At 37.1% G+C, this 14,261-nt stretch overlaps 1 protein-coding gene across 1 annotated transcript in view; it reads right to left on the bottom strand.

Annotated features, from left to right (window-relative positions):
* Mkln1 (muskelin 1) overlaps positions 1-14,261 on the bottom strand; it is a 107,549-nt gene that overhangs the window by 3,114 nt on the left and 90,174 nt on the right. The window contains exons 14-17 of the mRNA XM_052173396.1: positions 14,035-14,149; positions 11,809-11,948; positions 7,249-7,351; positions 3,623-3,677 (exon numbers count right to left, since the gene is read on the bottom strand). Coding sequence (XP_052029356.1) covers positions 3,623-3,677; positions 7,249-7,351; positions 11,809-11,948; positions 14,035-14,149 — 413 coding nt within the window. The remainder of the gene's footprint in view (positions 1-3,622; positions 3,678-7,248; positions 7,352-11,808; positions 11,949-14,034; positions 14,150-14,261) is intronic.

Raw genomic sequence — 14,261 nt, 5'->3', positions numbered from 1 at the left:
TCCCGGCAGAATGCTGACACGCCATGGATTACAGTATAATCTGGCTGAAATACAGACATGCCCTAGTACACACCTCTAATCTTCAATAATGAAAGTAAGGTTAGTTTGTATACAAAAGCAGCATGTTTGAAAGTGTCATCTAATTGAGGGGTAAAGTGATGAATCAGAAAAAGATTTGACAGAATGGGTCAGAGAGAGGATATGCCCAACTCTTTATGAGATTAGACAAGAAGAGGCTACTTTAGAGAAGAGAAAAAGAAAGGTAGTGCGGTATGTGGTCCAGGGTGTGGGATGTGTGTGGTGCGTGTGCATGTGTACGTGTGCGGCCATTTTACAGAGACTGGTTGCAGAGAACAAGCTAGACACAGGTGAAGACAGAATGAACCAGAGTGAGAAGGAGCCAGAGGATAAGAACATATAAGGCCAGGCAGAGCAATTCAGTCAGAAGCCGAGAAAAGCCAGATTGAATTAAGACAGCTTGGAGGATTGTATGGAGACTAGAAGCTTCTAGGCCTAAGCGTAGAGAGAGCACACAAGGACACTCTGGGCTCATGTATTTGCACAGCTTGGTTACAGTTCTCATCTCACTTCATCTGAAGAGATAACGGTTACATTTACAGGCAAGAATCCAGGGCACTCGCTGACACTCGCCTGACCCAACATCAATACAGAGAGGCAGTGCTCATGCCAAGCCTCTGCTCCTCAGCGCCGTTTCTCTCACTTCTCCCACTCTGTACTAACCATGAGAAGACAGGGACTGCTCGAAAGAGGAGAGGATCTACAGAGAATAAGCTATTTATACTCCAAGGAAAACAAACCGTTCTTGACAAAATATATTCTCTGGCAGGGAGCAGGGCAGAAAACAGGAGAAAGAAATTAAGCTAAATGGTAAAAGTATTTGCTGACATAATCCTAACCTATTTAATCACTGTCAAGAAAGTCTTAATGGCTAAACACTAGCCAAAGACAGTTTAGTGCTGCCCATCAACACATAACAGTAATGGCCCTGGGCTGTGCTCTCTGTACTTATCAAGGCACAAACTCTTTCAAATGAATGGCAGACTCACAATTGGGTACCATGATGTCTGCTTCAAAGGATAAAATTATGAGAGGTATGAGCTTACTAGCAATGTTTATGCCTGGTTTCTTCTAATTTTTCATCATGACAGGGCTGCAGTGTTTTGTAGCCTAAAGACACACCCACTGCAGTGATGTTTTTATAATGCTTGCTAATTTAACTTGTGGAGTCCTCTCTGCTCCAGAGTTAGGGACTGCCAGTTTCTTCCACTTTCTTCTTTCAGTTTCCTATCTTGCCATAATGGTCTCATGCTATTCTGAAGCTAGAAGTGAAGACCAGCATTACCTTTAACTGTTAGAGATGTCTCAACTACTTGCTACAGAAAAAGGTGGGCAAAAAGCCTGAGAATACTGCTACTTTTTCCCATCCCAGGGAACAGCACTAGAATCACAGCGATGTTCTTTTTTCTTCTGAAAATCATTTACTTTTAGCCAAAAACTAAAGAACCACCAATTTAAAAACTAAACTAAGGCTATCCAGGAGTCATTTGATTCCAGATAAGAGAGCAAGATGTAAATCATGTACACTATTGTACAAGTCTTGGGCAAATGCTCACAGCACTGACATCAACAGGGTTAGTATGTATGTATAACTATACATCACAATGCCAACTGCAGAGCTACAATTTCTTATGTTTCAAAGAAAGAATCTGTAGTCCTAGGCCAGTATAGAACTAAAAAAGTGAAATGTGGTAAAGACTGAAGCTGCCTGCCTATTCTGAGTTGTCCTAATAAAAACACCCTTGAAAACTCACCAGTATAAAGCTCTGGTTTTTGAAACTTCTATAGAATCACCAGACTTAATTTGGTGATGATAGTCTACTTCAGCTGCTCTCTCTCTCTCTCTCTCTCTCTCTCTCTCTCTCTCTCTCTCTCTCTCTCTCTCTCTCTTTCTCCCCCTCTGTCTCTCTCTCTCTCTCTCTCTCTCTCTCTCTCTCTCTCTCTCCCCCTCTGTCTCTCTCTCTGTGAGTTAATGTAAGCTGTAAATTAGCATACAAAGGCACAGGTCTCCTCTTGGTGTTCTCATCCATTCCTGGCTTACCTGGTCCTCTGCATCTCCATCCGTGTTCTCCGCCTGTGCCCTGCAGCCCCCAGGATCTATCTCCCCTCAATTCTTAGATGCCGTGTGTTGTCTTACTCCCACCTCCCTTCCTGATGCCTCTTTTTTCTCCTCTCACTGCTCCTTTCTACTTTTCTGGCATCTCCTCTATCAATAAACACACGAAACTTGCAAGTTAAGATCTGTGTATGACCAATGTAGTGCTTGTCTCTCTGAGTCTAAGTTACCTTCTTTAGGAACCATTTTCTGGTTCCGCATATTTTACTGCAAATTTAATTTTTCTTTATGGATGATTAAGATTGCATGTGTACATGCAACACACTTTCATTATCAATTCATCTGTTGACAGACACTTACGGCAGTTGCATTTCCTTGTGAACAGAACAGCAATGAAAAAAGATGTGTAGTATTTCTGGGGTGGAATACAGCGTCCTTTGGGCCCACGTCCAGGAATGATGTAGCTGGATCATATCATACTTGTATTTTTAGCTTTTGAGAAACCACCACATTGGTTTCAGTAATTGCTGCACCAGTTTACATGCCCACGAATACTGAAACGGGATCCTCTTTCCCTGTATCCTTTGCCAGAGTTTGGGCTCATGTTTCCCTGTGAAGACTGCAGTGGAGTGGAGTCTCAAAACATTTCCATTTGCACTTACTTCTCTGGGAGCTAACTATATTGAAAACTTTTAATTAAAACATTTACTGGCCATTTGCACTTCTTCTTTTGATAACTGTCTGTTCAGTTCATTAGCCCAGTTATTGGTTGGCATAATTCATTAATTAACTAACTTATTAGGTTTCTGTGTATGTGTACTGAAACTTTGCAGCATTTTATATATTCTAGTTGCCTGAAGTATAGCTGGCGAAGATTTTCAAAGATTCTATAAGCTGTTTATTATGCTGATACTCTTTATTTGTGCAAAGGCAAGTTGACTTTATGTAGTTAATCTTCAAATTCTTGTGATCATTTCTTGTACTACTGGGATTCTATAACCTTAGTTAATCATTCCAAGTAACCATTAACACTAAATAAGAGTATTTCTTAATGTAGACTATTTCCTGAGAGGTTTGAGGGGAAAAACTTAAAGGGAACTTAAGGAATTTAATTCATCAACAAGTAACAATTTTAATAAAAAGAAAAAAAGTTTTTTTTTTTACTTTCAAAACATTTCATTCCCCACCCCATTCACCAATTCCTGACACAATACAATATCCCAAAGAACTAGAAAAAAGGAGCCCACTCAATCAAGCGTCATTTCAAAGCAGCGCTGCAGTGATCACCGTGTTCTGACCGTGCTTCTGCTGCCTTTGCCTGCACCGAGTGGCACAGGAACTGTAAACTGCAGGCCAGAGCTCGCGGTGCCTGACAAGTACAGTATCCTTTCACAGCTAGGAAACACTGTGTCTCACCTTATGTTCCAAACAAGAAACCAAAATCCAACCAAATGTTAGTGTGAAAAGATGAATTGCTGGCATGCTTACCTAGGGCTGTGAAATCTGAGCCCGATTTGAACAGAGCTGAGGCTAGGAGTTGAAACTATAAAAAAGAAAACAAAAGGCAAATTAGCCAGCTATCACCCTTGAGAGAAACAACTTCTGAGACTTTACATTCATTAGCAGCCCTTGTTTTTATGCTGTATTGTTCAGATCTAACCACCAAATATTGGAAAAACAAAACAAAGAACAAACAAACACAACCCCTCACCACATTCAGATTTAAAAACATGCTGTTTTCTCCTCTTTAGTTTTTATTTATGAAACAAAGAGCTCCTACTCCTCCCAGCTCCATCCGCTGGAAAGCCTTTGAATTTTCATATGATATTTACACACTAATATCTGTAAGGGCTAATTGTCTTTTAGAAATCCAAAATGGGACAAATATTTCAGACTTATGTTTCTTTTTAAAATTATTTTTTACTATGTTATGCATATGAATGTTTTGGTTGCATGTCTATCTGGTGTCCATGGAGGCCAGATGAGGATGCGGGATGCCCTGGGACTGCAGCTACGGACAGCTAGGCGCCACCGTGTGGGCGCTTCACACTGGACCCGGGTCATCTGGAAGAGCAGCAAGTGCTCGTCTATGTGCCGGGAGTGGCCTTCCTAGTCCCTACAGAGTAGACAGTCCCAGTCTCTGTATTTTTGCTTGTATTGCTTTGTTTAGCTCTCAGAGCAGACTTTTGCTGGATTCGCCTAAAGATTTAGGAATTATCTTCATCTAATTTCTGAAAATTTATGTAGAATTATAATTTTGTTTCTTAAATGATTAATAAAATTACTTATAGAGACATTGAGGCTGAAGTATTGTGCCAAAAACAGTTTTTATTACAAACAAAACTATGTAACAATTGTAGAATTCTTTAAGATCTCATTTCTTCTAATGTGACTTTTGGTAAATTACATGTTTTAAGGAATCTGCCCAGTTCCTCAGTGTGCGAACAACATTTTTTATTGCATCTTTTTGCTACTTTTTTCATACTGCTGGGGTTCTAGTGACTTCACTTTTTCATGTAATGTTGACAGTTTATGTTTTCTTCATGAATCTGGTTTTTTTTTTTTTTTTAAAGATTTATTTACTAAATGTAAGTACACTGTAGCTGTCTTTGGACATTCCAGAAGAGGGCGTTAGATTTCATTACGGGTGGTTGTGAGTCACCATGTAGGGCTGGGATTTGAACTCAGGACCTTCAGAATTGTGTAAGGAATCAATATACAGCTATTAAATGAATGAGAATAATATTTTGGAAACATAAGAGAAGAATTATATAATTAGTACAGAACGCTGTATAGTAGTTGAAAACTTGTTTTCCCCACTCCTTTATTATAATGTTCTTTCGAAAATGGCAGGCTTGATTTTGGCTTTTTTTTTTTCTCAAGCCATTTCCAGGAAAAATACATCATTTTAATTATCATGTTAATTATATAATAGGTTTCATCATATTTTCATACATGTATATAATGAATATACATATGTGTATATACATAGGTCCTCTATTACTAGCTAGCTGATCCTGTTTCTTTTTCATGATTTTTGTTTCTTGTTTTGGGTGGTTGTTTTTGAACTACTCCATTTTATTAGTTAAAAAAAAAAACAAAAAACAAAAGACAGGATTCTGAGATTTACAAAAGCATGCAATCAATACAATTTGAATCAAGTTTATTGCAAGTTCATCAGCAATTCAGAACCGATATTCTAGAGACTGAAGGAAACAAAGAGGCACACTGTGATTTGCAATGGTAGGCAATAGTTACTATCCCAAACCTAGGTATAGTACAATGATGCTTATGATAATAGCCACATCTACTCAAAACACAAAATACTTTTGGTTAATGAGAACCTAAAAATGAGAAAATTTATAAAACATAAAACATACACACAAGGAAAAACTACTCAGATTTTTGGATTATAAAGTAGTTAAAAGTTAAAGCTGATTCTCCACTTTGAAACCACATTATAGCCTCACAGCCCCACATCATCAAGTGTTTCCTGTGTTTTGTTATACATGCACAAAGAACAGAGCTTGAGGTACAGTGTCAAGTTTAGAGGCAATTCAGATATTCACAAGAATATCTTACTAACTTCTGGGGCTAAACAACTCTTGCTTAAGTTTTTAGACACTGCAATGGTAACCTATATCACACAAAATATTATGATTCACAAAATATTATAGCTGACAACCAATACTTTAACATGCCTATGTCTGAATTTGCAATAGCTCTGTGTTCTGATTTTTTTCCCATCAGTTCTAAGAACAAAATGTTTTATTTGACCTACTTACAGCTCCCACAGCTGAAATTATTTACTCTGAAATACTTTGTTTTGGTCTAGTTTTTAAAAAATAAGGGGAAAATGCATGTGTCCAGTTATGGTCACTTTATATAGAACATGGTCAAAATACAAGGAAATCTATTTAGAATGCTCAAATGCATGGTAACAAAATGTTCACTGATGTATTCTCATAACTACCTGATTAAACCAAACATACTCTTTTTCAGCAAAACTACAATAATTTCCCACATTTCTAAAGATATCACAAATCAGGCACTCACAGAAAAGCAACTTATTGTAACCAACTGAGGGTTCTAAATTGTAGTTTGCTAATTCTACATCCCATGAAGAACTATAACCAATCTGAGTGAGAAAGTCAGAACTTATTTTCACAGCAGGCTAGGAGAATGTCTCTCTGCTTTCGTGAAGAAGATATATAGGTTTTATTGCCTTAAAAACACAATGATACTGCTGCCTAGAAGAATCTGACAATAAACCAAAATCCATGTCAATACTGAAGAAAGGAAAGTGCCTGATATTCCAGTTACAAGCCAAAGCACGGCAGCACCTAGCAAAGAAGAGGTTAGGGCCAGAGTGCGGCCCAGCGCTCCAGCTCAAGTCCAAGGACAAAACAGCTGCAGGTCAGACACTGCTGAAACGAAGGAGAACAGCAAGCAGAGGACAGGGATCTCCGAAGCTGCTGCAGAGAGAGACCATCCGACCCGCTGAAGACATGCTCGCACAGCAGATAAGAATTAGATGAATGAGGTGATTGGGTTATAGTCAAGTTGTACTGCTAGAACCTTCTCACAAATATTGACACTGCAAATATTCCAAACCTGCCAACCTCCCTCTTTGTCTACTTTCTCTATACAAACAAGGGAAGTTTAATTCCTCTTTCTGAAAGATCTTGAATATCAACAGAAAAACAAGTATTTCACGATTTTACATATAATCCTAGATGATCTATTAAAAACTAGACTTTAAAAAATTTCCTCAATAAATATGAAACTAACATCTAATTTGAAATTTTATAGCTAAAAATTATTTTTGAATGAATCAAATTTGCCTGCTCAATTTCTTTCTTTCCTCTCAGATAGATGGTGTAATGAGACACCATGTCAGTTTGGCTAGCCTTTAATTAGTGATCGATCCTCCTGCCTCAACCTTCCCAATGCTGGAGTGCAGGCGTTAAGTACTGTAGCTTTTCACTTTCATTTTACCCACTGAGCATCCTTAAGGGCAGTGCATCATAGTTCTTCATTTTCCTTTAAGCGCTTACTCTAGAAAAACATTTTAAAGAATATTCCATTTCTGAATTTTATCCATCTTTCTTTACCTCTTTTGTCTCTTCCGGGTCTGAATGGTCCACAGTTATATAAAGATCATTCTGTAAATACTTCAGAGCACTAAGGGGATCCATTTGGGCTTTTTCTTCAAACCTAGAAAATACAGAACAAGGAAAACAATTACTTTGAGTTATAAGAAATACCTTTAAGGCTTGAAGAAAGTTATACTGCTTAGAGAGGAGCTCTTCTGAATATCTAAAAAAAAAAAAAAAAAAAAAAAAAAATTCTTTTTGAGCATCCAGAGTAAGAATTCTCCCATGCAGACAGTACAGATGTCAGTTCTGTAAGAGGCCACAGAAATGCTCTGTGTCACACAACTGTGCTGCTAGGAAGTCTGTAACACAGCATCTTACCTTTCACTACAGACCAGGCTTTCCCTACGGAATGTGTGAAGGCTGGCAAGATGCCTCAGTAGGAAGAGTCCTCACCACCTCAGTTCACTGAGGGGGACTTAACTCCTCAGAACTGATTTCCCTAAGTTGTCCTCTGACCTCCACACATGTATTGTAGAATGCACATACATGTAAGTGTGTATACACACTCACATAATAACTTTAAAAGACCCAAATGTGTCACATCAAAACCAAGCTGTACAGATTAAAATTGCTTCCTTAGACTCATAGAATAGATATGTACCTAGGCTCTGAGGCTCTAGAGTAAGCAAAATCAGAAGCAGCCAGCTGAACAGTAGGAGACAACCAGCAAACAATAAGTCACTGGAGCTGGTCCAGCATTACACACAACTCTTCATCTGCCCTCACTAAAAGCAGAGGAGGGGCCTTTATGCCTGGGCTACTTCAGAAAACCTGTTTTAACTGAGGTATCCTATGCATACCCCCATTCCCTGCAATGTGAAATTATCCCAAATTTCACTTTCCATTCTACTAAGTTAAGAACTCAATTTCCTGAAAGTATATCTTCCCTCTTGTTTGAGGGATCTGTTGTTGTTTCCTTTCTAGGCTCTCTAAACCAGTAGCAAGCATTTCTGAAATTGGTTTCCGTAGTCTAGAACTGTGTTGGGTCAATAATTCTTCTCTATTGCTAAACATGATTTTAATACTATAAGAAGTCTTGCTCCTTTCTACACACAAGTCATCATCAAATTTAGAAGCTGAATATTATATGAAAAGCCAATCGGTTCACAAGATTCTTCATTTCTTCAAAATCTATAGTTTACCTAAATAGAACAAACAACTTTCCACAAGAAAAACAAAAAGTCATTCTTGTAGTACCAGATAGGTGTCTATATAATCAAAGACTGCCTAATTAGTATGTTTTTTCTATTAAAATGTGTTAGCCACATTATAGAAACAAACTTCTATATGCAATATAGTAAACTCTTAAATTTAGCAAAAGTTCAGCAAAAAGTCTACATGTTTTCAAGTGTTTAAAGTGGGCCTTCTATTATCCATCTGAATGTTGATACCTTGATGCCTCTTTGTCTCATATCCATACAAACCCTCCAAACATTCTCTTTGTAGACCCTTCAGTGTTCCCGCAGAACTTTGCGGAGCATCCCAGCCTGCCCTGAAGTTGCCTCCAGGTAACACTAAGCATCACTCTGGCTTGTCTTATTCTGCAGACTCTGCTGACTGCTGAATAATGTAATATCAGGTCCAGGTACTTCTTGAGATGCTCACAGAGGACTTCCAAGGCACATAAAAGCTTCCCAAATTATACTTACCTTTCCCAATGCAGAAACCTACTGCTTCTGAAGAATTCTCCATGACCTTTTACCCTTTTTGATAAGTCTGAATATCTCGAAGTGTCTAGCCCTACTTCCTCACAGTACGAGCTGGAGCCTTTCCCAGCCTGTGCCCGGCTGTCCCTCCAGTCTGTTACTTGCACTTCACTCCACTTCTGCACACAGACCTCCTCAAATAATTTAAGCACAAACACACCTTTAATCCCAGAGCCCTGAATCGCCTGGCTAGAACATTTCTACCTCAAATAGCTATTTCCACATTAAGTGGTTATTTCCTTACTTCTTTGGGTGGAACTTTAAAAAAAAAAATCACATATTTTTACTGAAAATAATCCTCTCAACTCCCTTATAAGTAGAAACAACATATTTTGATATATTTTGTTTTAATCCTATTCCTATTACCTCACATATACTTATTGTTAGGCTCCATTTAAAAGACAGAAAACTTGAGGGCAGAATTTTTTTTTCTTTCATTGATAAATTCTGAGACCAAGTCCATGTCTACCACACTCAGGTACTCAGTAAGCATTTTTGAAATAAATGAATAGTTTTATTAATGCTTCTAAAGACTATGTGGCTGACTGATTTAACTATTCCACAAGTGAGAAGGTAGTCTCCAGAGAAGTCAAGATAGGTATTTAGTATAAAAGAATAAATAAAAAATAATGTATATTATCTTAGGATATAGCTCAATGGTAGAATGCTTGTCTGGCATAACCAGCACAAATAAAAAATAAATAGATAAATAAATAAATAAATAAATAAATAAATAAAATAAAGGAGGTTGGGGAGATAAGGAAGGAAGGAAGGAAGGAAGGAAGGAAGGAAGGAAGGAAAGAAGGAAGGAAGGAAAGAAGGAAGGAAGGAAAGAAGGAAGGAAGGAAATTTTAAGACACAGTAAGCATGCATTCGAGATCCTTTTCTAACAGCAGATACTAGCTATTGGAACAAATGGCAAAAGCGACCATTAGAGAGGACTAAGATGGTATGTTCTGTGTTACTATATTACTATATCCACCATTACTCTAAGAGCACATGAGTATAAGGTGGGCCTTATAAACTCTATATTCTGTCTCAAGACTTTAGTGGTTTAAGTTCTGAGATGAGTCACTGGTTCTTTCCCCACAGGAGCAAACTGCTGGTCATAAACTTGTTGTCTTTCAATTTCAGTTACTTTGTGAATTGATCTGATACTCTTGAGGTCTGGTAGTCTTCTCCCACACATTTAAAAGTTTAAGAGGATCCTCAACTGGAGAGATGGTTCAGCAGTTAAAAGCACTGGTTACTAGTAGGAGGATCTAAGTTCAATTCCCAGCACCCACATAGCAGCTCACAACTCTAGTTCCAGTGGATCCAATACCTTCATACAGACATACATGCAGGCAAAGCAGTAATGCACATAAAGTAAGAATAAGTAAATCATTTAAAAGAGAAAGAGAGAGAGAGAGAAAAAAAGAAATAGCACACCATTAAAAAAAAGTTGATAGGTGGGACTGTGTAATGGGATCTGATGCCCTCTTCTGGTGTGTCTGAAGACAGACAGCTACAGATTTATCATATTAAATCAATCAATCAATCAATCAATCAATTAATCTTAAAATAAATTTTACTTATTCTTTCTATTGGCCTTGAACTCGCATGGCCCCTCCTGACTTTGCTTGCTAAATGCTGAGATTAAAGACTTGAATCACTTCTCTGGGCTGCATCAGAAGTCTTTTAAAAGCTAACTTTAACTTTCTACCTACCAGTTGTTCCAGCTAGCTCAAAGTGCTGCAATGGTTAAACCTTATTAACAGTCCATTCCTTGTCATATTGCCTGTGAAAGCCACACCTCCTCTTTGTAGAGTCTATTGAAAAACTTGTTTATTTACAAAGATGCCTCATAGTGGCTTCTGCATTAATTTCCGTAAAACACAACTTGTAAAAGCTGAGAAAGATAATTAAGCAGATGTTGTTTTTAAAGCGCAGGTTTGCTTTCACATATACAGATATTTTAGGCAGTTATACTCTACATAAACTCTAATACATAAACACATGTGATAAAGATAAAAATGCACACATATGTACACATGTATACCCCCACACATATTACATGCACAGTGGTTACGTGGAGTTCTCTGTAGCCAGAATGATCAGGATCAACCCTTACTTTACCAGTTCAACTGAGTGACCTTATGAGTTATAAAAGCCATTTAAAAATTCCCTCACTTTTCTACTTTGACAAAATAATGACAATGGAAGTTTTCACTCCATTATCTAATTATGAGATTAAGAATCAGATACTAACATAACATAGTAAGTAATAACCTTCTTCTAAACTACAAGCTTTTATTAGCACTTAAGACTGCCAGTAACCAAAACAAGTGCATTTTTACATTTTTAGTGACTTGCTAGATTAGAATAAATCATATCTAACTAGTCACACAATTTTATAATTATTCCATAACTGATGGTATATTTTCCATTAACACAAAATTTTACTTGCTTTTTAAAAAATTACCACCTGTATGTATTCTTACTTTGTATCATCCTTTGAAAGAAGAAAGCAACAAGGAAGAACAGATATTTATAGAGCCCAGTACATTTACAGCACTTGATTATTGACAATCACAATAAGAGACCTGTGTCCCACAGCTAGGTCATACCAAGTATAGGTAACAGTGCTAATTAAAGGCTTTCAGTTATAAAAAAAATTCTTTTCAGACACTATGTAGCTCACTACATATGTCTCACTATATAGATCACGTAGGCCTTGAACTCACAGAGCTCTGTCTGCCTCTGCCTCCTGAGTGCTAGTATTAAAGGTGTAAGGGACCATGTCCAGCTTAGTAAATTATATTTATACCTGTGTTTTCTTATGAGGTACTTGCAATGCCTCAGTAAGTAATCTTTTGAAGGTCTGCACAACTTCAATGACCAGAAGTCATCTAGTCTCATCTTTGGAGAACAAGATTTTCCTGGATTTCCACCAAATAAATAATGAACCTATTAAAAAAATAAATGAATAAATAAACAAACCACTCACAGACAACAAAACCAGAATTTAAAGAACACATATACACTCAAAAGACAATAATGGAAGATATAACAAAACCAATATAGGAATAAGCTAATCTAACATAGCTTTTAGAGAACTACAAATAAAAGGATTATTCAATTAATTAAGTGTTGATCAAACTAGAAAATAGTGTATTTAAAATAATTCTGATACAATATTTAATAAAATCATTGAAGGTCAAGAGAATAGAAAACTTCTTACTTTGCTTTAATTTGAATGTCAACTAGTAAGTGATACTTAAAACTTTCAGAGTATTATTCTACTGTTCGATTAGTACTAAACAAGAAATGTAAAAGAATTCCTATAGTGATTTCAGAGTAGCTTTAATGTTATTCTAAACTTACATTAAACATTAAAACATTTCCCTGAAAAATTGAAAACATTTGCATGTCTTAGCTTAGCATATGTGAGATATTACAAAATAAATATTATATCTAGCCCATTAAATGAAAATTCTTCATTAAACTCTTAAGTTGGAAAACATTAGAGTAAGAGCTTGTATTCCTTTTCATGTTAATGTTTATCTGGCTTCAAGTTATACAGCACAGATATTAAAAGTTCATCTATAGTTGAATACAAAAGTAAATTTCAAGATAGTCTGAGTCCAGTCACTAAATCACACATCAAATTTGAGTGAAAATAGTTACAGAAACTACTCTGAATACTTAATAATACAAAAATTATTTTTATAATGCTGGTAGACAGAGGTCACTTACATCAGAAATATATAGATGAAATGATTTCTTATATAATTGGAAAAGCTAATGCCTGTTCCTTTTCAAGATGCAAAAACTATATTTACTTATTTATTTATTTATTTATTTATTTATTTATTTTGGGGGTATTTTTTTCCTTTTTTTTTTTTTTCCAAGACAGGGTTTCTCTGTGTAGCCCTGGCTGATTTGGAACTCACTCTGTAGACCAGGTTGGCCTCAAACTCAGAAATCCGCCTACCTCTGCCTCCCAAGTGCTGGGATTAAACACATGTGCCACCAGTATTTTATATTTGGATATTGTAATGATTTAAATTTGCTTGGCCCAGGGCGTGGCACTATTAGGAGGTGTGGTCTTGTTGGAGTAGGTGTGTCCCTGTGGGTGTGGCCTTGAAGACCCTCATCCTAGCTGCCTGGGAGCCAGCATTCTGCTTGCAGCCTTCAGATGAAGACATAGAACTCTCAGCTCCTCCTGCACTATGCTTGCCTGGATGCTGCCATGTTCCCACCTTAATGGCAACAACAATCAACTGAACCTCTGAAGCTGTAAGCCAGCCCAATTAAATGTCCTTTTAAGATTTGCCTTGGTCACGTTGTCTGTTCACAGAAGACAAATCCAAATTAAGACAGATATTCACAACATATATACAATGACACAGCTTATTTATCTGTTCTGCAGAGGGATAAAGTAGCCAGTGACAATTTCAAAATAGGAAAAATGTTATGGTGTAAACCTATACTCTCAACATTTGGGAGGCTAAGACAAAAGAAGCCTGAGTCTGAGACCAGCCTAGGCTATTTAGTGAGACCCTGTTCCAGAGTGGGGTAGGAAAATACAAATAACATGAGATAAGAAGGACCAAGAATTATGGACCATACAAAAGGTATATATTATCTTCAAGAGTTTTAGGAAAAACTGGGGTTAGTAGGATAGTCCTGTAATCCTAGCTATTTGGGAAGCTGAGGCAGGAGGATTCTAAGCTATGCTTGGGCTATAGAGAGTTCAAGGTATCCTGGTCAACTTACCCAGTATCAATATAAAAAGTAAAACCATGGGAGACATATATAAGTATTGTGCTTGCTTAGCATGTGTGAGGCCCTAAATTCAATCCCTATTGTGTTTGGGGGGATCTGTTAAAAAATAATATTAAATTCCTGCTATATATTCTATTAAATAACTGCCTCTGTATTAAAACTTTTCATTCAAATGCACTTATAAATAATCAGAAATAAGACCTATTCAGAGATACTTTCAGACTGCATTTCACTGAAAATGTGCAGATCAAAGTGGTCGGCATACCTTGTGCAATTCATCGTAAACAAGCTGATGGGCAAACCTCGGGCATGGTTCTTCCTCCTGAAGACTTTTACTCAGATTATCTTTTGCAGCTTGATCATTCTTATAGACACAAGACCTGGAAAACACTGCTTATAAGACACTGTACTTCAGAGAATCACCAGCAGCCATATTGTTTATACAACTATAGCCAGTAAGTTAACTGCCAATGCCCAAATTATCAGCAGAAA

Source organism: Apodemus sylvaticus, chromosome 2, assembly GCF_947179515.1.
Source record: "Apodemus sylvaticus chromosome 2, mApoSyl1.1, whole genome shotgun sequence".
NCBI classification, from domain to species: Eukaryota; Metazoa; Chordata; class Mammalia; order Rodentia; family Muridae; genus Apodemus; species Apodemus sylvaticus.
Note: the sequence above shows the minus strand (reverse complement) of the source record. Positions and strands in the feature narration are given on the sequence as shown.